The following is a 27,483-nucleotide window of genomic DNA, read 5'->3' as shown; positions in this document are numbered from 1 at the left end:
AAATCTTCTCATTCTTATCAAAATTCCTTTAGCTCCTCATGCCACATCCTGTAGTGTGAGCATTATTGAGCTAACTCTAGATTATGTGCTTCCATGTACAATGTCTAATGTAAAATGCCCAGTAGCCTTGTTCAATAGGTGATATTTTCATCGTTTTGCAGGTGAAGAAAATGAGGCTCACTTTAAGTGACTAGTCCAGGATAAGACAGCCATTAAATGGAGGAGACAAGATTCATACTCATCCTTTAACTTCAAATTTCATGTTACTTGGATATTTAAATAAAGTGAAATAGTCAAGTGCTTATTTATTTTAGTAATTACATCCTATGTAAATTAAATTTAATAGAATGATGTTTTTCACATGATGGTCTATGGAGCTATAGAGTTTTTTTTTAATTTTTTAATATTTATTTCTTAGCTTTCGGCAGACACAACATCTTTGTTTGTATGTGGTGCTGAGGATCGAACCCGGGCCGCACGCATGCCAGGCGAGCGCGCTACCGCTTGAGCCACATCCCCAGCCCGGAGCTATAGAGTTTTTAAGAAATGTTTTGGAGGCTATTGTTGGGAACCAGCACAGGCTGAGCAGGCCAGGTGGCCCTTCAAAACTTCTTTCTGTTATGTATATCCCAGTGCCATGTAAGGTGTAATTTGAACAAAAGGGGGGGTGATTTACCACTTTAAATAAACAGATGAATTAAAGGTGTGACAACTATTCTTAGTGCCTTTTTAGGAGTAACTTCTATTTATGATGATTAGGGATTACTTCAAAGAACAGATTAAAATTGGAGAAGGCTTTTGAAGGCTAAACTTTTGGTAGGAGACAGGAAGCCATTCTAGGAGAAGAGAAGTCCTTAGTATATCAAACAAGAACGTCTTCATTTGATCTCTAGTCACTTCTCCTTGCTGACCTCCTGCCAGACTCTCATGCACAGCCTTTGCACCAGCCATACTACACTACAGTACTCTTGATTCATTCCATGTATCAGATTTTTTTCATGCCTTTGTGTCTTTGCACAAGCCATTCCTTCTGCCCAGTGTGCTTTTTCCAATGCTTTATCTGACACTCTTTCACACCACCTACCACCACTGTATTTCAGTGGCTTTCTTTGCTTCCACAGCATTCTCTCATGGTATTTAGGGTAACAAGTATATTTTTATGTGTCCTTTATTAAACTATAAATGCTTCAAGTGTAGGGATCTATTTAACTTGGCATCCCCACTATGGTAAGCATATGTATTTATTCAGTGCTGGGATGAGTGAATGAATGAATGAGTTTTTCTGGATTGGAGACTTCATGTTGGGACATGGAATAAAATAAGTAATGGCTAAAAGAAAGGGTTCTGGATCTAGCCTACCTGGCTTTGAATCCTAGCAGTACCACTTGGATAAATTATTTAATTTCTCTTTGCTTTAATTTCCTAATAAACTTTCTTAGGATTAAATGAGATTTTGTATGTAGGTGGACACACACACACACACACACACACACACACACACACACAAACTGTTAATAATGGCACTTTGTATGGAGTAAGTACCACTGGCATGTTAGCTTCCCGTCATCAACATAGGGATTGGCTAGATGTAAGTGGCCAGACGGTGGAAGACCATGAATGTAAATCCAGAGCATTCAAACTTGGGGACCTGCTAACACTTTTTTTGGAGGGGGGTGTACTGGGGATTGAACTCAGGGGCCTTTGACCACTGAGCCACATCCCCAGCCCCATTTTGTATGTTATTTAGAGACAGGGTCTCACTGAGTTGCTTGATGCCTTGCTTTTGCTGAGGCTGGCTTTGAACTTGCGATCCTCCTGCCTCAGCCTCCTGAGCTGTTGGGATTACAGGCATGCGCCACCATGCCTGGCCTATTAATAGATTTTTGAGCAGGGAAATTGGCAAGGTGAAAATGGTCCTGTAATAAGACAATGTAATCATCTATGAGTGTATCTAGATAAATTATATGAGAAAGAGACTGGCTGCAAAGGTAGAAAAATTTAGGCTAGTTGATCTAGATATGAAGAGATCATTTCTGTAATCAGATGAGAAAAAAGGTTACAGAAACACCATTCGTGATATGGGTGGAATAGAAGTGTGGCTGAAAAAGATTCTGAAGCCAGATGGCTTGGGTCTGAATCCCAACTTGGCTATGTACTTGCCCTGTGACTTTGGCAAAATGGCTTAGCCTTTCTTTGCCAGTTGCTTCATTCTTCAAATGGGATTATATTTCTTCTCAAGTTCTTTTAAGTATTAAATGAGTAACTTTAAAATACTGCCTGGCATGTATTACTAATATTATTATTCTTGTCCCCAGAAATTGCTATGGTAGCCACAGCCTGTCAGATCCTCCGAAGGCAGGAGTAGGTTCGTGTTGCCAAGAGAAGGCAAAGAAATGTAATCACTGAGTTGTTCTTTGTGGCTGTGTAGCATTTCAGAAGGTGAAGTCGTTTACATGCTCTCAGCACCACCTTTCCAGGTTCTCAGGGCTCCAGATGCCCACTATACAGGTACCCACTATGCAGTGGATAGTAGATCCATAGAGCAATGGATGGATGAAATCCAAGATATTGGGAGAAGTGACACAACTCCTTATTCGTACCTCCCATCCAAAATTGAGGTTTTAGATCTGTCTACCTGGAAGATTGTCAAGTCCTCTGTTAGAAGAAAAAGACCAGCAAAATGAAGAAAAGCCATTGTAAGAAATTAAGATAGAATAATAATTTACCACTTGTTGAGTTCCTTCCATGTGCTATGTATTTTTATAGCATTGTTTTATGTAATCTTTCCAACAACCCTGAAAAGTGGACATTATTTTGCTTATTTTGCAGATGAGGCAGCTGAGATTCAGAAAGGTTAGTTATTGACTATAGTCATCCAATTTAGGGAGCACTAGCCTGGATTTCAACCCAGGCTTACCTCATTGCAAAGCTAATCATCTTTCTATTCTCAGATGTTCCATTTAAAAAAGTTTTCAGGGTGTGTCTTCAGATAGATCTGGTTAAATATTAGATTCAACTACTTTTCAGCTATTAAACTTTGGAGACAAGTTGCTTTATATTCCTGCTCCTGTTTTCTTATCTGTAAAATGAGGGGTTTTCTTTCTTAGGACTGTTATGAGGATTAAGTAGGTTAAAGTATATAAAGTACCTCAGCTGCTAGTTTAAATTTAATTGTTGTTATAAGTGTTCATGATCCACCTTATTAGTGATAATTTTAGGACCCAAACCCAAAGTCTCCAAATTCATTTACAATTTTCTTGCCACTGTACTGATAAATGGAAGTGATGACTTATGGATGAATGACACCTCAGGTATTGAAAGGTCTGTGTGTTGTGTGTATGAACAGACTAGACTTAGTGGGGAGGGGGTAGTGGATTGCAGAACTGTTGATGATTGTCTTGTTCCTTTTCTGCGAAATTATCTTATTTGATTCACTCCTGAATCATCCTTCCCATTTGACTTGTGTTTCAGGAGCTACAGAAGGCCCAAAAGAAGAAATATATTAAGAAGAAGCCTTTGCTGAAGGAGGTAGAACAGCCTCGCCCTCAAGACTCCAATCTCAGCGTGGCAATACCAGCCCCAACACTGGTTACTGCACCCCAGCCTCTTGCCTCTTCCTCACCCCTGCCTCCTCCTGAGCCTAAACAAGAGGCTCTGTCAGGAAGTCTTGCTGACCATGAGTATACTGCTCGACCCAATGCCTTTGGCATGGCCCAGGCAAACCGCAGCACCACACCCATGGCCCCCGGCGTTTTCTTGACCCAGCGGCGCCCTTCAGTTGGGTCCCAGAGCAATCAGGCAGGACAAGGTACAATAGCCGTATGGTAGTAATGAGGGGTCTAAACCTTAAGTTTAGACCATGGAGAGATGTTGACTGATTTTAAGTGGTGACAAGATCAGGTTTAAGATCTTTCTAAAGAAAGATCCTTTGATGACCAGAGTGGAGGGTGGGCTGGCAGTAGGAAAGGTACAAAGGAGACACATACATAGATTCATGCAGAAATGAAGAGAAGCTGAAGTTCTGGCCAAGGTAGTAGAAAAGGGAAGGAATATAGTGATCAAATTTGGAAATAATCTAATGAGACATAGGAGATGATTCATATAGGGAGGAAGAAAGAGGCAAGAAAGAGTTAGGGGTCTGACCGCCCCCTTTCCTCACTTGTGCCCTCAAAAATTCAGGCCATACAGTCCATAGCTCAAGGGTGCTGAGGTTGGTGTGATGTTGGGGGTTGATGAATATAGGAGTTTCTAATGAAAAAAGGCCCTGGCGATGGCAACATGAGGAACATTGGGCTATAATCATTAATAAGACCTTTTTCTAGCCCTTGTGGGTGTGATAAAAGGACATGGAAGCACACTCATCTCCCTGCAGAATTTTGAAAGGAAAGTAATTGGGCCCAAAAGAAATCAGTGGGGAAAATGAACCAGACAAATTATAACCAGGGAGTTTTTTTCTGCTGAAGGAGGCCATAGGCAGAAGAATTAAGGTATGTGGTATTGGATGGAAGTAATTAAGGAGGGATTCTTGTCCAATATGGCCTAAGGATGAAGAATCGTTTTGGGGAGAGGAATAGAGTAGGGGTGGCCTGAGGACAGTTAGTGCTGGAGTTACTGCTGAAGCTTTTGCCATACCCTTTGCTTACTTTTCCCTTCCCCCACAGGAAAGCGTCCCAAAAAGGGCCTGGCCACAGCAAAGCAGAGACTTGGCCGTATCCTGAAAATCCACAGAAATGGCAAGCTACTTCTGTGAGCCGAGTCCCCTTGTGTTCCATCCCTTACCCCTTCACCCCCATTGCCTTCTCCGTTGTCAACTTTCGGGGCACTTCTGGATCCTGTTTGCCCCGGACAAGGTGCTGAGGCGCATTGTCCTGCTTTCTTGGGACTGACCAAAGGCATGGACACCCCCATGGATCTTTCCACTGGTTCCCCTTAACTCCCTTTCCCACTACCACTATGAGCATCCTACCTTCTTTCTCTATACCCCTGAGAAGCAGGTAAATGGGAAAAATTTCCAACTGACTAGAACCCTTATTTCTGTTCCTCCAGCCCCATTTCCCTGCTTTATCTTTTACTCTTACCCCCTCCCAACCTCCCACCATGTAGCTGGTAGGCAGGATGAGGAGAGGCATGAAGAGATCCTGGGCCCCTGGATATTTCTGTGGCCATGAAGTGGGAGACCCAGTGCTCCACTTTGCAACTCTAACCCTCTCTCTAGAAGACACCCATGTTTCCTTCCCTTTCCCCTCCCTACCAATCCAGTGGATGTACCCACCTATAGACTTGTTTCTGGGAGAAGGCTGTGGTCTCTGCCCCCTCTTGCCAAATACTTCATGGAAAAAAGAGGAGGGCCCAGAGTCCCCTTTACTGCCCCAATGTGGGCTATTGATAGAGGTGGCCTAGAAAGGCTGAATTCACTTATACTTAAAAGAAAGGAGATTCACTTTTCAAAGTGTGGAGAAGACAGATGCCTAGGTCTTTGACCATCCTCATTGGAGGAAGCTACTTATGGCTAGCTATACATGAAGCTCTTTGTCACAGGGTGAGCCCCAGGGATTTGCCTGGATTTTGAGGTCCTGCAGAACATTATCCATGCAGCTGTGGCTGGGCTCCAGCAGGTATAAACCTGAAAGCACCTGTCACTGAAGCAGATAACCCTGGACCTTCTGGAGAGGGTATCGCAAGACAGTCTACCCCTGGGTCCTTCGTCAAACCTCCTTACTTCTTTTCCCACCTGAGGTCTTAGTCTGGATTAAGACCTCAGAACTCATATCTTCACTCCTGGACCTTTGCACTTGCAGACCATAGGTCAGCATTTAAGCAGAGTGCAGATGGACTACTCACTCATGAGCCCAAGTCTAGGAGAAGAGATGCCCATCTGTGAAGGAGCAGACCATCTTCCCCTCTTTCCTTTGTGTATTCTTTCCATTGTCCAGACAGTGCCCAAACCTCCCTCTTGTCTTGCCTCACTGGCAATCTGAACTTGATGGAGAATGCTCCTTTTCCCACCCCATTTTGGCACTGCCCAAGCGGAGTGTATCCTTGTCCTCTACCCTCCACTCCAACCTCACCCCAGCTTGCCTCAAGCTTCTGGGGAATTTAACAGCTACCATTCAGGCCACAGGGAATTTGTGAGGCTTCCTTTGTCTTGTGTCTTTGGTTTTATTTCTTCTCCACAGCCCCGCCTCTACTGTCCTTCCTTGGAATCAGGGGTCCCTTAGCCTGTTTGCTTTTTCTACCTTGGGGACCCCAGGGGCCAAGCAGTCCTCCATCTAGTCACACCAAAGGCAAAAAGCCTGGCTACCTCCCCCCTAGCACGTGAGGTCCCTACTCCCCTTTCCTCTGTTTCTACCCAGCTTTGCTTATCTTGGGGATTTCAAGGCAGCAGGGGGTAGTAAGGGGAGGGCAGGAGAAGCCTCTGTCCCAGTGTAGGCAACTACCTGACTAGACACAGACTGCTGTCACCAAGACCAGGTCCCCAGCCCTTTTGCCCATTAACACCCCTTCTTGATCTTTCAAAGGCAGCTAAATTGCTAGCAAATCCCCCTGATTCCTGGCCTCTTTCTCCTCCATTTCTTTGTTAGAAGTTTCTGTGGAGCTAAACTCAGCCTCCATTTGACTGGGTTCATTTAGTTTAGTAGGGGTCTCAGAGTCTTCTGTTTGTTGTTTTGTGTTGTTTCCAATGAAAAGCAAGTTTACCCTCAGAGTCATGCTTTTCCAAAGAGGCTAGTGTTTTTTGTTGTCGTTGTTGTTTGTTTTTTTTTTTTTTTTAATGTTTCAGGTTCTAAGTGAAGTGAGTTGGGGAGGGGTTGGAAGTGGTAGTAAACAAGGTTTAGAACATGGTGAGATAGTTAACTCTGATCTCCAATCCCCAGCAGAGAACTGGGGGTAAAATAGGGGGCAGGGAGAGAGGATTTCTATTCACCTTTAATATATTTTTACAAAAAAAAAAGCAAACAATTTAAAAACAAACCCACCGCTTCTGTACATGTCTAAATATATTTTTAGAAGTGGGTAGGATTGTGAATTTCTGATGCAGGGCCTTTTTATAAATAGGTTAGAATAGTATCATCTGGACTTTCTGTTGTTTTTTTCCCTGTTTTTTTCTTATGTTGTGTTACTAATGTAATTTATATTTTTTTTAGATCCTCCCTTTCCTATAGAGATAAAAGTGATTTATCTTGGCAATTGCTTTGCTTGGCATTCTTTTTTCATGGGTGTTGGTGTTGGTGGAGGTGGTGGTTGTGGATGGTGGTGATGAAGGTGGTGTGGTATGGGGTCCAGAAGTGATGCCTTTTTTCTCTCTCTCCATCAGCAAATTATCAATGAATATTTTCTTGGTACTCAGCCTTAGGTAAGAAGAGAACAGGATTCCTGCCCTCAGGAGGGACTCAGCTGAAGCAGATAATCAAAAGTATAGTGAACAGAAAAGAAAGGGTACAGCAATCCAAAGGGGGTCTCACAAGTTCAATGGGAAGGCTTTCCATAGCTTCCATGGATTGTTTTTACTTGCTACACCTGTGCCTCTTTCTGTGAATATAGGACCCCAGCCCCATGCCCCCACACTTTCTGACATCTCCTTCAGGCATCTGTAGTATGATCTGGACCTGACTACTGTGCTGGATCTAATACATTATGTTTGTTTCCTTGTGCCAGGTGCTATTGTGTGTGTGTGTGTGTGTGTGTGTGTGAGAGAGAGAGAGAGAGAGAGTTGTTTCATCTTCACTAACACCCTTATCCTACCAATGAGGAAACAGGCAAAGTAACTTTCTATCATCACACATATAGTAAGTTCTGCTTCTAGAATCTGTTCTTATCATTTTGTTCTGCGGCTTCTCACTGATAACCCCAACCCTTTATTAAGTGCCTTTTGTGTGATAGGCATGGGTTAGACATTTTACTTAGTATATCTCATTTAATCATCACTGATAACCCTATGAAGTAATTATCCCTGTTTTTTAGTTATGAAGACAAACTTTCCAGTGGTCTTCCACAGCAGTATCTGCCCAATTCCAAAAATCAAGGTCTTTCCCCTTCACTGTGTGAAAAAAAAAATTGTTTGAGGCTCAATAACCCAATAGATATTTATTAAGCACTTGTTGTGTGCAAGGTGCAGCATTGAGAGTTGTGTCCTGAGCCAGAGCCACCAGTATAATATTAGGAACCTTGTTTCAAATTCACTACCATTTAGGGACAGGCTTCATTACCTTTTAGGACAGGCTTCTTACTGTGTGTGGGTCATCTGTAAAATAAGGAGTTTGAAGTCACTCAAGATTTCTTTCTCCTAGAGATTTTACTTTTGTGAGTCTGGGTGATGCTCTCTGGGGTTGGCATTTACTGACTAAATGACCTCTTCTAGTTCTCACAATTTTGAGTCTCAGCATTAAATACTTTAGATAGAAAAAGTTCATGTCTGTCATATAGGGAACTGTATCTTTTGATAGAGGCAATAGAACAGAAGAAGAATTACAGAGATTTTGTAGGAATGGTGGGCTGGATTCTGTTTGTCATCAACTCCCACCTTCTCAAGGACAAAAATCACTTTCACCAGCCTCAGGTTAGAGAATAAGCTTATAGTCTCAGTTCCTTATTGTCAGTTCAGGTAGGTACCAGCACATCAGAGGCTTCTGTCTAAAAATTGGGAGAGGAACAAGGCCCCTGACTTCTGTTTTATCTCTTTCCAAAACAGAATGGAAATGTGTATAGGACTTGCTAAGAGCTCTTTCTCAATGACTAACCAAGTAATTTGGGGGAGTGTCTTCATCCATTTTACATAGCTGTAAGAAAATATCTGAGACTGAGTAATTTACAAAGAAAAGAAGTGTATTTTGGCCCATGGTTCTGGAGGCTAGCAAACTTGAGAGCACTGGACCATCTGGCCAAGGCAATGTGCTCTTTCACTTCATGGTAGAAAAAGCAGAAGAGAACTAGCAAGTGCAAGAGGAGCATGTGTGTGAGAGTAAAGGGCAGTGCCAGGCTTGCTTTATAACATGCTCGAGAACTGTCCCAGTCTCTTGAGAAAGACACTAATCCATTTGTGAGGGCATTGCCCTCATGACCCAATCACCTTCCAAAGGCCCTACCTCTCAACACCCCTACATTGGCAATCAAATTTCAACTTGAAGGGCTGGGGAAATAGCTCACTTGGTGCTTGCCTTGCATACAAAAGGGCCTGGATTTAATCCTCAGCACCACACACACACAAAAAAATCAACATGAATTTGGGCAGGGACAAACCACATCTAAACCATAGAAGCTGAATTACTTTTGGGATCTTAATTTTAAAAACAAATGGGGGGTTGTGTATAATTGCAAGCAATGTAGTATAACTGCAGCTGTGATTTTTTTTTAACCAGGGTGAGGGTACATAAGCAGAATCTCTGAGAGGAAATATGTAGTTTAAAAAGGCATATAATCACACTTGATTAGTTTTTAGCCATAATACTTAAAACCTCAGATAATGGAGGATCAATAATTTTGATATTTGTCAGAGGATCTGACTTTACCCATGAATAACAACCATTAAAAGGCCTTAAGCATAAAGTAGCACCATACAACTTGTTTTTAAAAAGGATCTCTTCAAGTGTAAGTTAGGAGGGGGTTACAACTGAAGCAAGGAGGCCAGTGAGGAAGTTATTTGTAGGAGAGACAGAGTAGTTCTCACCTTATGTCTCTCATCAAATGCCATTTCCCTAAGGAAGCCTTTACCCAACTGTCCAGTTGACACTAACCTTTTCCTGGACTTCTAAATTCCATAAAGGACAGATATCCCAGACTTTCCAAGAGACAGAACCAGAGGATTGGCTACTCTACCCAAGAGACAGGATATGGACTCTTCTATTACCTTCTCAGCTTTGTAACTCAGTTCACAGTCCTGAGCCTTCTTTTCCACAAGACCACATCAATGTCAGAATTCATCAATGAATGTGGTAAGAGAGAGTACCCATTTTTGTATATTTTCTTTTTTGGGAATCCAACCTTCCCCACATTCCATTCCATTCTGTCATTTACAACTTTTCAGGAGTATCTCCCCCAAAGTCCTATTTTCATCATCCCCTCCTGCTTAATGGCATTCCATGTAATCCTACTGCTTATTGCACCCTCCTTCTAGAAGTTTCTTAGAACCTGGCCCAACTTGGAGACAATGGGCTGTGGTGGAAGGGAATGTTCCTAGAAGTTTAGAAAACCAATGTTTCAGTTCCAACTCTACCACCTGTGACCTTGAGCTGATGCCTTCATCAGCTCAGTCTCATTGTCTGTAAAATGAAGATAATAATCATTACCTTATAGGATTACGGGGAAGTAGTAGCTAGTGTTATTTGGGGAAGGGTATCATACAGTTTATTTTTAATTTTTAAGCTCTTCTTATTTGTTAGATATAAATGACACTAGAGTATATTTTGACATAAATAAATGGAGTATAACTTATTCTAATTAGGATCCCATTCTTGTGGTTGTACATGATGTGGAGTTTCAATGGTGGTATATTCATATATGAACATAGGAAAGTTATGTCTGATTCATTTCACTGGCTTTCCTATTCCTACCCTCTCCCTTCCTTTCATTCCCCTTTGTCTAATCCACTCAACTTCTATTCTTCTCCTCCACCCCTCTCCCCAGTTGTGTGTTAAAATCCACAAATCAGAGAGAATGTTCTTTGGGATTGTTTTTTTTTTTTTTTTTCACTTAGTATGACAGTCTCTGAATTCATCCATTTACTGGCAAAAGTCTTAAAGTTTGACACTCAGGTGATCAGTGAGTGCAGTTTAATTTTTCCCAGGAAAATTTGCCCAACAAGGCCTATAATCTCACTTTTAAAAATTTCAGATAAAATAGGCTTTAAAGGAATTGGGGATATTATTTCAAACTGAGGCAGGAAATTGTGTTGGCTTCATGAGGAAGGTGGTATTTGAAGCACATAGAGAGATCTAGGTCAGTAGGGGTGGTGGGCCTTAAACTGTAGAGGAGATAAAACCAAATCTAAGAAACAAAGTTGTTAGAGGATGCCAGAGTATCATCTGTGTTAGTTAAATATCAATGGTTCAGTTCTACAGTGGATCATCAAAGCCTCTTTTGTATCAGGCCTTGTGCATGCCATTGGAGGGCTTTATCTTCACGGACTATGTGATTTAGTACAGATGGAAACCCAAGTACATCACACTGGGATAAATAGTATATTACAAATAAGTGCAGAGTGGTATGAGAGCATAAGAAAGGAGATCCAATCCAGTCTGAGAAGCCTGAAAGGCTTCGGGGATGATGTAACTCCTGATTTGAGTTTTGTTTTTTTGTTTGTTTTGCAGTGCTGAAGATGCCAGACATGCACTGGTATCACTGAGCCACATCCCCAACCCCCATTCATGTTTTATGTTTGTTTGTTTTCAGTACAAGGGATTGAACCTGGGTCCTTGTATATGATAGGCAGATGCTCTATCACTGAGCCATACCACACCACCAGCCCCTAAGTTGAGATTTGAAGGCCATTTACGGGGGGAGGGAAGACAGAAACATGCATCAGAATAGAGAATTCCAAGCAAAAGGGACAGCATAAACAAAAGTAGAAGCAGTCTGGGGTGTAAGTGGAGCTACAAGCCCTTTAGTTGAGCTGGAATGCATGCATTGGTAAGGTGGCAAGTATTGGGGGATAAAGCTGATGAGGTGGGCAGGGACTGAATCATAGAGGTCTCTATCTTAGCTTTTTATCACTGTGATAATATACCTGAGAAAAATCAACTCAAAGGGAGCAAAAGTTTATTTTTGGTTCATGGTTTCAGAGGTTTCAGTCCGTGTTTGCTTGGTGATTTTGCTTTGGGTTTGTTACAAGGTAGTACATCATGGTAGAAGAACCTGGGTGGAGGAAACCTGTTAATTTTATGGTGACTAGGAAGAGAGAGAGAGAAAGAGACCTAATCCCAATATTTCCTTCTAGGGCACAACCTCAGTGACCTAACTTCCTTCCACTAGGCCTCACCTGACAGGTTTCACCACCTCCTAGTAGTGCCATAGGCTTGCAACCAGTGCAATGGCACACATTTGTAATCCTAGTGACTGAGGAGACTGAGGCAAGAAGATTGAAAGTTCAAGGCCAGTCTTGGCAACTTAGCAAGACCCTGTCTTAACATTAACAAAAAAAGGCTGGGGATGTAACTCCCCACTACAAATAAATAAATAAATAAATAAAATCCAGGGCTGGGGTTGTGGCTCAGTGGTAGAGCACTTGCCTTGCATGCATGAGGCACTGGGTTCAATCCTCAGCACCACATAAAAATAAATATATTGTGTCCATCTGCAACTAAAAAATATTTTTAAAAAATCCAAATCATAACAGACCATAACAGTCTGATTTATGTTTCAGAATGTTCTCTCTGGTGATCCTTACAGTGAGAAGAGACTGAAGTATGCTAGCATAGAGGCTAGTGTAAAGGTGGCTGTTCAGTTCTGGTTAAGATAAAATGAGGTCCAAACCAGGGCAGTGACTGTGAAGATATCAGAGATGATAAATCCATATTAGTTTTTCCTAACACTTTACTATGAACATTTTCGAACATTCAGGAAGTCAAATAACTATACCACAAAAAATTCATATATCCACCACACAGATTCTGCATTTATCATGTATCTATCCATGCATCCACCCATGTGTTAGCTTTCCGTCACTGTGACATGCACTTCATATAATTAACTTGCCAAGAGAAAAATCTTATTTTGATTCATAGTTTTGATGTTTCCAGGTCATGATTGATTGGTCCCTGTTGCTTTGGGCCTATGGTGGCATATTGTGGTAAGAGTACATGGCAGGGCTGGGGTTGTGGCTCAGTTGGCAGAGCACTTGCCTGGCACATGTGAGGCACTGGGTTCGATCCTCGGCACCACAAGAAAATAAAGGCATTGTGTCCATCTACTAGAAAAAGTATTAAAAAAAGAGTACATGGCAGAGAAAAACTGCTCACTTTATGGCCAAAAATCGAAAGAAAGCTGAAGAAGAAGAGGCGGGGATGACACTATCACTTTCAGGGGCACACACCCAATCACCTTTGGACCTCCAGTAGGCCCCAACTCTTAAAGGTCCCACTACCTCTTTATAGCACCATAGGATGGACACCAAGCATGTTAATACATGGACCCTTTGGGGACACTTTTCCAAATCTCAATACCACCTTTTATACATTTAAAATTTACTGATGCCTTCACATCCCTTCAAACACTTAACCATGCGTGTGATTTAGTAGAGTTCAATATTTGTGATTCTTCTTATTTTTGGTGCTGGGGATCAAATCCAGGGCCTTATACAGGCTAAGCAAGCACTTTACCACTGAGTTGCACCCTAGTCCCTTGCATTTTTGTGTGTGTGTGGTACAGAGGATTGAAACCAGGGGTGCCTTACCATTGGGATATATCCACATCCTTGCCTTTTTTAAAATTTTGAGACAAGGTCTCAGTAAGTTGCCATGGTTGACCTCAAACTTGCTGCCTGTCTCAGCCTCTCAAGTTGCTGGGATTCCAAATGTGTACCACCATGACTGGCCCTTGTAATTCTTTCTTAGAATATCCATACAATTAAATAAATGCACACATTTTAAGAGAATAATTTTGTGTGTTTTGACAAATACTTATACCTTGTAACTCACACCCCTATCAAGATCCAGAACATTATGATCAACTCTGAAAATTCCCATGTATCCTTTCCAATTGCAGCCCTTCCCTCTTACAGAGTAGGACTTCGGTGTGAAAGACTAGGATTTGGAACTTGTGAAAATAATTGTCCCAGGTGGAGTTAATCTGTGTGGTTCCTCTCCAGAAAAGTCATGGAGACAGGTAACTAGGCAGGATACACAAGCATTAGTAAATAACTTGAATGGAAGTTCTTCAACCTTCCTCCCCTCTCCCTAATAACCCTTATCTTTATAGATCAGTGCATGAATCAATGAACCAAAGAGGAATCTAGTCAAGGGGCTGTTGGTCTCTGAAGAGTTAGTAGTCTTGTAAGCGAGTAACAATTCAGCATAACAGATGTTGAATGCTATAACTGAAGAGGGGAAGAAGAAAGAATTAAAGTAACCCAAAAGTGCCATAAGGGTTTGAGGTAGGTGTGTGTGTGTTGTGTGTGGGGTGATTGAGAAGCGCTCATAGGAAAAGGGAAAAGAACATTTAGCAGGCATGAAAAATTTCCTGGAGTGTGAGGAGTTGTCTTGAAAGACATTGACTTTGATAATAAGTATGATAGACAAAGATGTTTTTAGTTGCAGATAACAGAAAACAAGCAATGAAACATTGGCCCATGTCTATGTGGGTATTAGGCACTGGTTGATCAATGCTTTGTTCCAGATTATCTTTGTGTTGCCCTCTTTTGTTTGTGACAGCTTTGTCAGAATTCATCATCTTGGTCACAGGACGGCTGCCTGCAACAAATGGGGATATGATCACTTCCCATAATCATTTTTCAAAAGGCCTGAGTTTTGTGCCAGTTGAACTATCCCTAACTTAATCCTTGTGGCCCTCAAGTGCCATATACTGATTGGCATAAACCTGCTACAATCATTGTGGCAAATTAAAGGACCCTCTGGAGGTGGGAGTGAGATCATTCCACAAAAAGCACATGACTTCTACACAATGCTTCCACTTTTCCAGTTTTGCTTATTTTCCATCTATATATTATATTTGATGACAGAAAATATCAAGACTTTGATATTTTTAACTGGGTGGGTTTTAAAAATTTATTTGTTTTAATTTGTTATACATGACAGCAGAATGCATTTTAATTCACAGTACACAAATGGAGCACAATTTTTCAATTCTCTGGTTGTACACAAAGTACAGTCTTACCATTCATGTCTTCATACATGTTGCTAGGGTAATGATGTCCATCTCATTCCACCATCTTTCTTACCCCCATGCTCCCTCCCCTTTACCCTATCCAAAGTTCCTCCATTCCTCCCGTGCTCCCCCCACTCCCATTATGGATCAGCATCCACTTATCAGAGAAAACATTCGGCCTTTGATTTTTTGGAATTTGGTTTACTTCACTTAGCATGATATTCTTCAACTCTATCCATTTACCTGTACATGCCATGATTTTATTCTCTTTTAATGCTGAGTAATATTACATTGTATATATATACCACAGTTTCTTTATCCATTCATCTAATGAAGGGCATCTAGGTTGGTTCCACAGTTTACCTATTGTGAATTGTGCTGCTATAAACATTGATGTGGCTATGTCCCAGTAGTATGCTGTTTTTAAGTTCTTTGGGTATAGACCAAGGAGAGGGATAGCTGGGTCAAATGGTGGTTCCATTCCCAGATTTCCAAGGAACCTCCATACTGCTTTCCATATTGGCTGCACCAATTTGCAGTCCCAAAGTAATGTATGTACCTTTTTTCCCACATCCTCACAACACTTATTGTTTCTTGTATTCTTAATAACTGCCATTCTGACTGGAGGGAGATGAAATCTTAGAGTAGTTTTGATTTGCATTTCTCTAATTGCTAGAGATATTGAACATTTTTTCATATATTTGTTGATTGATTGTATATCATCTTCTGAGAAGTGTCTGTTCATTTCCTTGGCCCATTTATTGATTGGGTTATTTGTTATTTTAAAATATTGTTTTAGTTGTCAATGGACCTTTATTTATATGTAGTTCTGAGAATTGAACACAGTGCCTCACACATGCTAGGCAAGTGCTCTACCACTGAGCCACAACCCCAGCCTAGGTTATTTGTTTTTTAGTGATAAGTTTTTTCAGTTCTTTATATCCTGGAGATTAGTGTGCTATCTGATGTGCATGTGGTAAAAATTTGCTCCCATTCTGTAAGCTCTCTATTCACCTTACTGATTGTTTCCTTTTAGTTTGAAACCATCCCATTTATTGGTTCTTGATTTTATTTCTTGTGCTTTAGGAGTCTTTTTAAAGAAGTAGGGGCCTAATCTGACATGATAAAGATTTGGGCTCACTTTTTCTTCTATTAGATGCAGGGAGGGTCTCTGGCCTAATTCCTAGGTACTGGTTCCACTTTGAGTTGAGTTGTGTGCATGGTGAGAGATAGGGGTTTAATTTCATTTTGCTACATATGGATTTCAATTTTTCCCAGCACCATTTGTTGAAGAGGCTATATTTTCTCCAATATATGTTTTCGGCACCTTTGTCTAGTGTGAGCTAACTGTATTTATGTGGGTTTGTCTCTGTATCCTCTATTCTGTACCATTGGTCTACAAGTCTATTTCGGTGTGAATACCATGTGCTTTCTAGTATAGTTTAAGGTCTGGTATTTTGATGCCACCTGCTTCATTCTTCTTGCTAAGGATTGCTTTGGCTATTCTGGGTCTCTTATTTTTCCAGATGAATTTCATGATTGCTTTTTCTATTTCTATGAAGAATGCCATTGAGATTTTGATTGGAATTGCATTAAATCTGTATAGTGCCTTTGGTAGTATTGGTCATTTTGACAATATTAATTCTGCCTATCCAAGAATAAGGGAGATCTTTCCATCTCCCAAGGTCTTCTTTAATTTTTTTCTTTAGTGTTCTGTAGTTTTCATCGTGTAGGTCTTTAACCTCTTTCATTGATTTCCAAGTTTTTTTTTTTTTGAGGCTATTGTAAATGGGATAGTTTTCCTAGTTTCTCTTTAGAGGATTTGTTACTGATATACAGAAATGCATTTGATTTATGGGTATTGCTTTTATATCCTGCTACTTTGCTGAATTTATTTATTAGTTCTAGAAATTTTCTGGTGGAATTTTTCAGATCCTATAAGTATAGAATCATGTTGTTGTCAAATAGTGATAGTTTAAGTTCTTCTTTTCCTATCCATTTCCCTTTAATTCTTTCATCTGTCTAATTGCTCTGGCTAGAATTTCAAGGATTATGTTAAATAGAAGTGGTAAAAGAGGTCATTCCTGTCTTGTTCCAGTTTTTGCAGGAAATACTTTCAATTTTTCTCCATTTAGAATGATCTTGACCTGGGACTTAGCATAGATAGCTTTTACAATATTGAGATATGTTCCTGTTATCCCTAGTCTTTCTAGTGATTTGAACATGAAGGGGTGCTGTATTTTATCAAATGCTTTTTCTGCATCTATTGAGATGATCTTATGGTTCTTATCTTTAAGTCTATTGATGTGATGAATTACATTTTTTTGATTTCTGTATGTTGCACCAACCTTGCATCCCTGAGATGAACCCCACTTGATTGTGGTGTACTATCTTTTTAAAATGTTTTTGTATTCAATTTGCCAGAATTTTATTGAGAATTTTTGCATCTATGTTCATTAGAGATATTGGTCTGAAGTTTTCTTTCTTTGATATCTTTGTCTGGTTTGGAATAAGGGTAATGTTGGCTTCATAGAATGAGTTTGGAAGGGTTCCCTCTTTTTCTATTTCATGGAATAATTTGAGGAGTATTTGTATTAGTTCTTCTTTGAAGGTCTTGTAGAACTCAGCTCTGAATCCACCTGGTCCTGGGCTTTTCTTGGTTGGTAAGCTTTTGATGGTGTCTTCATTGCTTGAAATTGATCTGTTTAACTTGTGTGTATTGTTCTGATTCAGTTTATATAAATCATATGACTAGAAATTTATAATGTCTTCAATATTTTTTATTGCATTGGAGTACAAATTTTCAAAATAATTTCTAATTATCTTCTGTATTTCTGTAGTGTCTGTTGTGATATTTCCCTTATCATCATGGATTTAGTAATTTGAGTTTTCTCTCTCCTCTTAGCATGGCTAAGAATTTATCAATTTTATTTATTTTTTCAAAGAACCAACTTTTTGTTTTGTTTTTCCAATTGTTTCTTTTGTTTCAATTTCATTGATTTCAGCTCTGATTTTAATTATTTCCTTTCTTCTACTGCTTTTGGTGTTGATTTGATTTCTTCTTTTTCTAGGGCTTTGACATGTAATGTTTAGGTCATTTATTTGTTGAATTTTCCTTCTTTTAAGGAATGAACTCCATGCAAAGAACTTTCCTCTCAGTAATGCCTTCATAGTGTCCCAGTAGTTTTGATATGTTGTATCATTGTTCTTATTTCCCTCAAAGACTTTTTTCATCTTCGCTTTGATGTCTCCTGAATTTCATTATTCATTCAATAGCATATTATTTAGTCTCCAGGTATTGGAGTAGCTTCTATTTTTATTTTATCATTGATTTCTAATTTTATTCCATTATGATCTGATAGAATGCAGGGTAATATCTCTACTTTTTTGTATTTGCTAAGAGTTGCTTTGTGGCATAATACCTGTTCTATTTTAGAGAAGGATCCATATGCTGCTGAGAAGAAAGTATATTCACTCATAGATGGATGAAATATTCTATATGTCTATTAAGTCTAAGTTATTGATTGCATTATTGAATTCTATAGTTTCTTTGTTTATATTTTGTTTGGAAGATCTATCCAGTGGTTAAAGAGGTATGTTAAAGTCACCCAAAATTATTTTTGTGGTCTATTTGTCTCTTGAAATTGAGAAGAATTTGTTTGATGAACATAGATACTCCATTGTTTGGGACATATATATTTAAAATTATTATGTCTTGTTGATGTATGGTTCCCTTAAGCAGTATGTATTATCCTTCTTTATCCCTTTTTATTAACTTTGGCTTGAAGTATGCTTTATTTGATATGAGGATGGAAACTCCTGCTTATTTCCACAGTCCATATGAGTGGTATGTTTTTTGTCAACCTTTCACCTTCAGTCTGTGGATGTCTTTTCCTAGGTAGCATATTGTTGGGTCTTTTTTTTTTTTTAAATCCAATCTGCCAGTCTGTGTCTGTTGATTGATGAGGTTAGGCCATTTTAGGCCATTAACATTCAGGGTGATCATTGAGACATGATTTGTATTCCCAGTCATTTTTGTTTATTTTTGGTTTTTAACTTGACTTGGTTTCTCCATTGATTGTTTTTCCTTTAGTGTAATACCTCCCTTTGCTGATTTTCATTGTTGTTTTTTTGTTTCCTCCTCATTGAGCATTTTGCCAAGGACATTCTATAGTGCAGACTTTCTAGTTGTAAATTCTTTTAACTTTTGTTTATCATGGGAGGTTTTTATTTTGTTGTCAAATCTAAAGCTTAATTTTGCTGGATATAAGATTCTTAGTTGGCATCCATTTTCTTTCAGAGCTTGGTATATATTATTTTAGTATCTTCTAGCTTTCAAGGTCTGGGTTGAGAAATCTGCAGAGATCCTAATTGGTTTCCCTCTATATGTGATCTGATTCCTTTCTCTCATGGCTTTCAAAATTCTCTCCTTATTCTGTATGCTAGGCATTTTCATTATAATGTGCCTTGATGTAGATCTGTTGTAATTTTGTACATTTGGTGTCCTATAAGCCTCTTGCATTTGATTTCCAGTTCATTCTTCATATTTGGAAAGTTTTCTGATATTATTTCATTGAATAGATGGATCATTCCATTGGTTTATATCTTTGTGCTTTCCTCTATCCCAATAATTTTTAGATTCTTCTTTTTATGTTGTCCTCCTATAATTCTTGAATGTTTTGCTCATGGTTCCTTACCATTTTCACTGTGTGGTCGATGTCCTTTACAAGATTATATATTTTGTCTTCATTGTCTGAGATTCTGTCTTCCAAGTGATCTAATCTGTTGTTGATGCTTTCTATTAAGTTTTTTAATTTGGTTTATTGTTTTCATCATTTCAAGGATTTCTGGGTTTTTTTTTCAGAATCTGTCTCCTTATTGAAATAATCCTTTGTTTCCTGTGTTTGCTTATGTAGCTCTTTATCAAAATGATCTTTTGCTGTCTGTATTTGCTCTTATATCATCTTTAATTTGCAGAACGTTTTAATTATGTACATCCTTAACTCCTTTTCTGATATTTCTTCTACTGTGCTGGCCATGGATTCTAATAATGTATCTTGGTTTGTTTGGGGCCCTTTCTTCTCTTGTTTTTTCATGTTGTTCATGTGTCTTCCCTTCTAGCACTGTAGATATGAGGTGTTACAGTTTTCACCCTATAGGTTTATAGTGTCCCTGCAGGGTTCCAATACCTCTCCTTTAAAGGGGAGATCAATATTAACAGATCCCAATACAAACAATATACAGCCTTAAATCAAGTAGTTTCTATTAAGATGTTTACAGTTTTGTCACAATTTATAGAAATGGTGAATTCACTTATTATCTACAATATATAAACAGTAGGTTTACAAAAGGGTCCACAATTTCTGATGGTGTACAAAGAGAGAACAGGGCATGGGGTGTATGATGAGATATTAAGGAGGTAGGATGTGAGGATATAGAGTTATTAGATCTTTGGAAGTGTGAAAGAAGAAGAAAATCAAAAGAAGTTGGCTAATAGCAGGAGAAAAGAGAGAAAGTGATTTTGGGGAGACAGGTAAGTGGGAAGACTATATAGAGTACAAAAAACAAACATAAAAATTAAGAAAAATTAAAAATGTAAAAATAAGAGATAAAGAATATACAACACAATTATAATATACTATTCAGACATCCCAGTCCTCAGTAGCCTAATCCATGAAAAGTACTTGTTTTCACAAATGTTGGGGATGTGAGGGAGGGAGGAGAGAGAGAGACAAAAAAGAAAAGGAAAAAAAATCCCAAAGGAAAATTAAAAAGGATTGGTTCTATTAGAGTGCAATATATTTCCTATTTCCCTTCCCATTCAATAGGTGGGGTTGTCTGTTGTTTGCTGGTATCTCCACCCTCAGGATGGTGAAGGGTATTAGGGTGGGAGGGTTGATTTTGGGGATGGAACTCCTGGATGTGGGATATAGCACTTGCTGGTCCCCATTGGGAAACCGCACCCCAAGTATCTCCTTTGGGGCCCACTCGTGTGATGTGGGCACCTGGTCTTATCTCCTTATATCTCCTGTTTACCTCACAATTCCTGGTCTCTACTTTAGTCTCTAAACTGTATCTCACTCACCCCTTCCCTTTCTACTTCCTAACCAGGAACCTGAGGTCTTGTGGGCTATGCTCTGGGGCCGGTACACCTGTCTCAGAGAGTGTTTTATATTGGGCAGCTCAGGACCAGTCTTTGTGAGCTACTCACTGGCCATGTAGCTGCAAGCTGCTTGGTTAGTGGATGCAGAGGAGGGGGGGTTGGGGGACTATATGTACCTTGATATTACCTTTAGGCCCCAGCTGATGTCCTAGGCTGGGAGTTGACCCAACTAAAGATGATGACAAAGGTATACCAAGATGGAGGCAACTGCTTTCAGAGATCGGTTGTCAGGCTGCGCTGGGTGGGGCATTGGGCGTAGTGTTCAGAGATGCAGCCCCGTGGCTTGCAGTGTTGTGGCTGGCAGGTACCTCCTGACCCTGTTAAGTGTCCCCAGGTACAGGAAACTATGGCAGTGGTTGCAGTGTCCCAAGGTGGAGGCAACCAGGGGGAGCCCCATGCTGGTAGATGGGGGTCCACATGGGAATGGTGGCTGGGGATCATGCATGGGTGGTCAGTCAGGGGTCCTGCATAGGTGCTAAGGCCTGGGGTCCTATGCGGAGACAGCGGCCAGGATTCATGCAGGAGAGCAGCTGTCAGGGGTCCTCTAATAACTCGCAGAGAAACAGTATTCCCATTGCTTAAATCCCAGGTTACGCAGCAACAAGGAATTCAGCCTCCCCTATCCCGCCATCCTGGATCCTCAACTGGGTGGTTTTTATATGTTTGAATTTCAAGAGTTTTTTATATATCAGGATATAAATTGTCTGTTAGGTATGTGATTTGCAAATATTTTCTCCCAGTTCATAGCTTGTATTTTTATTTTTTACTAGTGCCTTTTTCAGAGCAAAATGTTTAATTTTGATAAATTCTAACTTATCAACTTTATTTTATGGATTTTCCTATTTAAAGCCTCTTTGCCTGGGTGTGGTGATGCATGCCTGTAATCCCAGTGGCTCAGGAGGCTGAGACAGGAGGATCATGAATTCAAAGCCAGACTCAGCAAAGTGAGGTGCTAAGCAACTCAATGAGACCCTGTCTCTAAATAAAAAACAAAATAGAGGAGGATCACAAATTCAAGGTCAGCCTCAGCAACTTAGTGATACCTATCTCTATAGATAGATAGATAGATAGAGCTGGGGATATGGTTCTGTGTTTAAATGCCCCTGGGTTCAGTTCCCAGTAAAAACAAAAAAAAAAAACCTTTGCCTAACTGTGCCCACTGGTATATGCCAGTCAATAATCCCAGTGACTATTGAGGCTGGTGCAAGATGATCACAAGTTTGAGGTCAGTCTCAGCATCTTAACTAAACCCTATCTAAAAGTTAAAAAATGAAAAGGACTAGGGATGTAGCTCAGTGGTAAAGTATCCCTGGATTCAATCCCCAGTACCATTTTTAGAAATACAAAAAGAACTCTACTCTCTTTATAGAACCCTAAGTCATAAGAAATTTTTCCTTATGTTATCTTCTGAAAGTTTAAAAAAATGTATGCTTTACTTTAAGCCTATGATCCATTTTGAAATGATTTTAATATATTGTAACAAGTTTAGGTCAAAGTTCTTTTGTCTTTTGCCTATAAAATGTCCAAATCTGCCAACATAATTTATTGGAAATGTTTTTGAATTGCCTTTTACAAAAATCAGGCAGTTGTATTTTGCTTAGCTTTATAACAGATTTTCCTGTGTTGCCCAGGCCAACCTCAAACTCTGTGATCCTCCTGCCTCAGTCTAATGAGTAGCTGGGAACAGAGAGCCATGAGCTGCTGTGTCCAGGTAGGCAGCTGTAGGTCTATTTCTAGAATCTCTAGTTTTTTCAATCATTCTTATGTATCTATCCTTTCACCAATACCACACTGCACTTATTATTGTACCTTTATACTTATTTTAGTATCACATAGTGTGATTCTTCCTATTTATTGTTCTTTTTCAGGATTATTTAGCTATTCCTGGGACTTTTCATATACATTCAGAACAACTTTCTCTGTGCCTATCCATGACTTGCTGGTATTTTGAAAGGATTTGTCTTAAATGTATAGATCATTTTTGGTAGCATTGACATGTTAATGATTTAAACGTATTTCTTATTTCATATATGTTTAAGTTGAAATATAATCTACATATAAGGAGGAACAAAAACTTTTAAATATACACATAGTCAGATTGTCACAAAATGAACATATTTGTGTAGTAATCACCCAGATCAAGACATATGAGTTGTACCTAGAGGAGTAAATCTTAATACAAAAGGGATAGAGAGCTCTTCGGCCCATTTGAGATGAGGAAGTCATTAAGGACAGCTATACTCTCAGGGAAGGGACTGGAAAATAACCTTCCTACTTATATAGGGACACAACAAAGAATCTTGTCTGTTTTGGACTGGCATTTGGATAGAGGAAAATTTTTCCTCCTCTATGAATTCCTAACCATGTAATTGAGTTTTACATGGGTTTGTGATTCAAATCTCAACTATCTATTTAACCCCTCAGAAGTTAAGACTTGTGAAATTAAGAGAAAATTAATCTCTCTGGAGCATTTGACAAAAGCAAATACCAAACCTTTCAGTATGAACACGTGTGCCATCCAGACTAACCAGGATTTTCATTGATGAACCCCACTTAAACATGAATGAAATAATCCACAATAATCAAGAATCACCAAATACAACAAATAGCAGAATTAAGCTTCCGTGAACTTCTGATAAAAGAAGAAACAGAAATAAAAAACATGGTAAAATGATTAAGAACTTGAAGAAATAAAAAGTAAAAGTGTATGACATTATACTAAAAAAGAGCAGGCAGATTTAAAAAAGGATCAAAGCAGACATCTGCAAATAATAAGCAGTACAGTTGGCTCGCCAAATCTGCATTTCTGCATCCACAGATTCAATCAACTGTGAATCAGATACATTCAGAAAAAATGCATTTGTATTGAACGCATACAAAATTTTTTCTTCTCATTATCTCCTAAACAATATCATATAACAACTATTTATATAGCATTTACTTTGTATTATTATAAGTAAAGATTATATAAAGCATACTGGAGGATTGTGTAGATTGTATGCAAATACTATCCATTTTATATAAGGAACTTGAACATTCAAGGATTCTTATGTCTTTTGGGGATCCTGGAAACCAATCCCCTTCAGATACTGAGGGAGGCACTTGAAAATTAAAAAAATTCAGTGAATGAATTAAATTGGAGATAATACACTGTTGAAGAGAAAATTTAATTGGATGTTAGGTCTTAGGAAATTACTAAACAAATAGGACAGAGGGAGTTAAAGAGAGGGGAAAGATAAGAGGCTAGGATATATAGAGGACAGATTGAGAATGTCTCACAAATAAGTAATGGGAGTTGCAGAATAAGTAGGAGAGAAGTAGCCAGATGTGGAGGCACACACTTGTAATCCCAGTGGCTCAAGAGGCTGAGGCAGGATGATCAGAAGTTCAAAGCCAGCCTCAGCAACTTAGTTATGCCCTCAGTAACTTAGCAAGACCCTTTCTAAAAAAAAAAAAAGGTCTGGGGATGCAGTTGGGTGCTGCTGGGTCCCATCTCTGGTACAAAAAAAAAGTGGGGGAGTAATATACAACTGCCTACTCAACATTTTTACTTAGAAACATATCCAAAGCTTAACTTCTGATTATCCCTCCCCAAACCTGCCTTTCCCTCAACTCTGTTTCTATTAGTAGATGACAATTTCATCCTTTTAGTTGCTCAAACCCGAAACCCTGGGTAATCCTTGATTCATGTCTTTCTCTCACATCAAACGAAGCAAATAACAGTTGGATTTTATTTAAAAATATTTGCAGGGCTGGGGTTGTGGCTCAGCAGCAGAGCACTCGCCTAGCACATATGTGTGAGGTCCTGGGTTTGATCCTCAGCACCACATTAAAAAAATAAATAAATAAAATAAAGGTAGTGTGTCCAACTATAAGTAAAAAATTTAAAAATATACCATCTGGCCACTTTTCACTGTCTCCACTCCTATCATCTTGACCAGAACCATTATCACCAACCCATAACATTACAATAGCATCCTCACCTGCTTTGCTGTTTCTTCTAATGTTTCCCCACAGTCTCAAAACAGCATCTAAAGTGATCTTTTAAAAATGTGTTAGAAACACACTTTTTTTTGGCACCAGGGATTGAACCCAGGAGTACTTAACCACTGAGCCACATCCCCAGCTATTTTTATTTTGAGACAGATCTCGCTAAGTTTCTGAGACTGGCTTTGAACTTGCAATCCTACTGCCTCATCCTCTTGAGCCACTGGGATTACAAGTATGTGCCACTGGGCCAAGAAACTTTCTTTCTTTTTTTTTTTTTTTTAAAGAGAGAGAGAGAATTTTTAATATTTATTTTTTAGTTCTCGGCGGACACAACATCTTTGTTGGTATGTGGTGCTGAGGATCGAACCCGGGCCGCACGCATGCCAGGCGAGCGCGCTACCGCTTGAGCCACATCCCCAGCCCCCAAGAAACTTTCACTTCTGAGAATGTGGAGTAACATACTTTTCCCTATTTTCCCCACTAACTATAATAAAATATATATACAGTAATTTGAAAGTTGAAGATGAATCAGCCAGATTTTGAGACCTAAGAACACAGTGGTGAATTCCTTGGTTTTTTTTGTTGTTGTTGTTGTTTTTGTTTTTTGCCCCATATGCCCTATACTAGATACTGGGAAGGCTGACAACCCACAAACACCAGCAGAAGCAGGCAAAAAAAAAAATTCCTAAGAAAAGTCTGTTTTCTCTAGCCAAAGGACCAAGAAAGAGACAGCCTAGCAACACAGAAAACTTTTAAACAATTAATCTTCTACTTCGTCTAAATACTATAGAAAAACTCTGACTCCAGTCCTATTCTCACATGCAAAGACTGAGTGATGAGCCTAGCCTCTATATTCAGATTGTGATGAGATGCTCTAACTTCCCTCCATTCACTACTGAGGTGGTATCAGAAAACTAAAAGTAGAACTTAGACTTTTACCTCCATCGAGCACTAATTAGGTAGCACCCCATCTTCCTCTTAAGAGTCTTCTCAGAGGAGGCCACCTCACACACAAAGTTTACCTGAGCTCTATAGAGTATCATAACAATACCTGCCGTATCCAGTTTACATAAAAAATTAGTCATTATACCATGAATAAGGAATATTTTAAACTGAATGAGTAAAGACAACGGATGTGAACACCAAGATACATAAGTAGAATCATCTAAGAAGTGTAAAGGAGCCATAAAATTGCCTCAGCAAGCAATTGCAAACACACTTGAAATAAATGAAGAAATTGAAAGTCACCAAAGCAACAAGATAGAAGAACCAAATGGAAAAATTAGAGCTAAATTATATCTAAAAGGAAGAAGAAAATGAATGGGGTCAACAGCAAAATGAAAACATAGTACTTGAAGGTAAAACAATAGAAGTTACTTAGTATGAGTAACAGAAAACAAAGTGAAAGAAAGATGAATAGAAACTCAAGACCTGGGAGGCTATAGCAAAAATTATAACATGCATGCATATCATTAGAGTCCTTAAAAGAAAGGAATTAGATCATAGGGATAAGAAAAAGTATTCAAAGAAACACTGGCTGAAATTTCCCCAAGTGTGACAAATTTATATTTTTACAGAGAATCCAATATAATTTATTGATTGCATTTATAAAGAATCCAAGCTGGGTGGAAATCAAATAGTTTCGTGTTCGTTCATCGTTGTTGTTGTTGTTGTTGTTTTTAATACTGGGAATTGAACTCAGGGGCACTCAACCACTGAGCAACATCCCCAGCCATATTTTGTATTTTATTTAGAGAGAGGGTCTCACTGAGTTGCTTAATGGCCTCGCTTTTTGCTGAGGCTGGCTTTGAACTTGGAGCTGCTGGGATTACAGGCATGTGCCATTATGCCCAGCAAGTAGTTTCTTTCTTAAAGGGATTATTAACTGTAGAGTGCGGTAGCACACACTATAATCCCAGTGACTCGAGGCTAAGACAGGCAGGATGATCACAAGTTTGAGGCTAGACTCGGCAACATAGCAATACCCTATCTCAATAAAAGGGTTGGGAATACAGCTCATTGGGGAGTATGCCTGAGTTCAATCCTCAGTACTGCCCCCCAAAAAGGATTATCTTTATTAGTACATAAATGAAAGTTATTCATTTATATTTATCATGTTCATTTCAATTTAAACTTATAAGAAGACTTTTCTGATTATTTATGAAGTTTACTCTGACAGCATAAACAATAAAGGTGTATTTTACATAAATCTTTTTTTTTCTTTTTTTTATTGTTGGTTGTTCAAAACATTACATAGTTCTTGACATATCATATTTCACATTTTGATTCAAGTGGGTTATGAACTCCCATTTTTACCCCGTATACAGATTGCAGAATCACATCAGTTACACTTCCATTGATTTACACATTGCCATACTAGTGTCTGTTGTATTCTGCTGCCTTTCCTATCCTCTACTATCCCCCCTCCCCTCCCCTCCCCTCCCCTCTTCTCTCTCTACCCCCTCTACTGTAATTCATTTCTCCCCCTTGTATTATTTTTCCCTTGCCCCTCACTTCCT

The 27,483-nt window shown here is 39.2% G+C and overlaps 1 protein-coding gene across 8 annotated transcripts in view; it reads left to right on the top strand.

Annotated features, from left to right (window-relative positions):
* Positions 1-7,185, top strand: part of PHF8 (PHD finger protein 8) — an 82,812-nt gene extending 75,627 nt beyond the window's left edge. For 6 of the 8 annotated variants that reach the window (XM_081277253.1, XM_081277251.1, XM_081277254.1 and 3 more), the window contains 3 exons: positions 2,830-2,853; positions 3,472-3,808; positions 4,662-7,185. In XM_081277253.1, the coding sequence (XP_081133379.1) occupies positions 2,830-2,853; positions 3,472-3,808; positions 4,662-4,750 (450 nt within the window). In that variant the 3' untranslated portion in view covers positions 4,751-7,185. The remainder of the gene's footprint in view (positions 1-2,829; positions 2,854-3,471; positions 3,809-4,661) is intronic. The other 2 variants (XM_081277256.1, XM_081277249.1) reach the window with 1 other exon arrangement.
* Positions 7,186-27,483: the final 20,298 nt, after the last annotated feature.

Source organism: Spermophilus citellus (genome assembly GCF_964194105.1).
Source record: "Spermophilus citellus genome assembly, chromosome: X".
NCBI lineage: Eukaryota > Metazoa > Chordata > Mammalia > Rodentia > Sciuridae > Spermophilus > Spermophilus citellus.
Note: the sequence above shows the minus strand (reverse complement) of the source record. Positions and strands in the feature narration are given on the sequence as shown.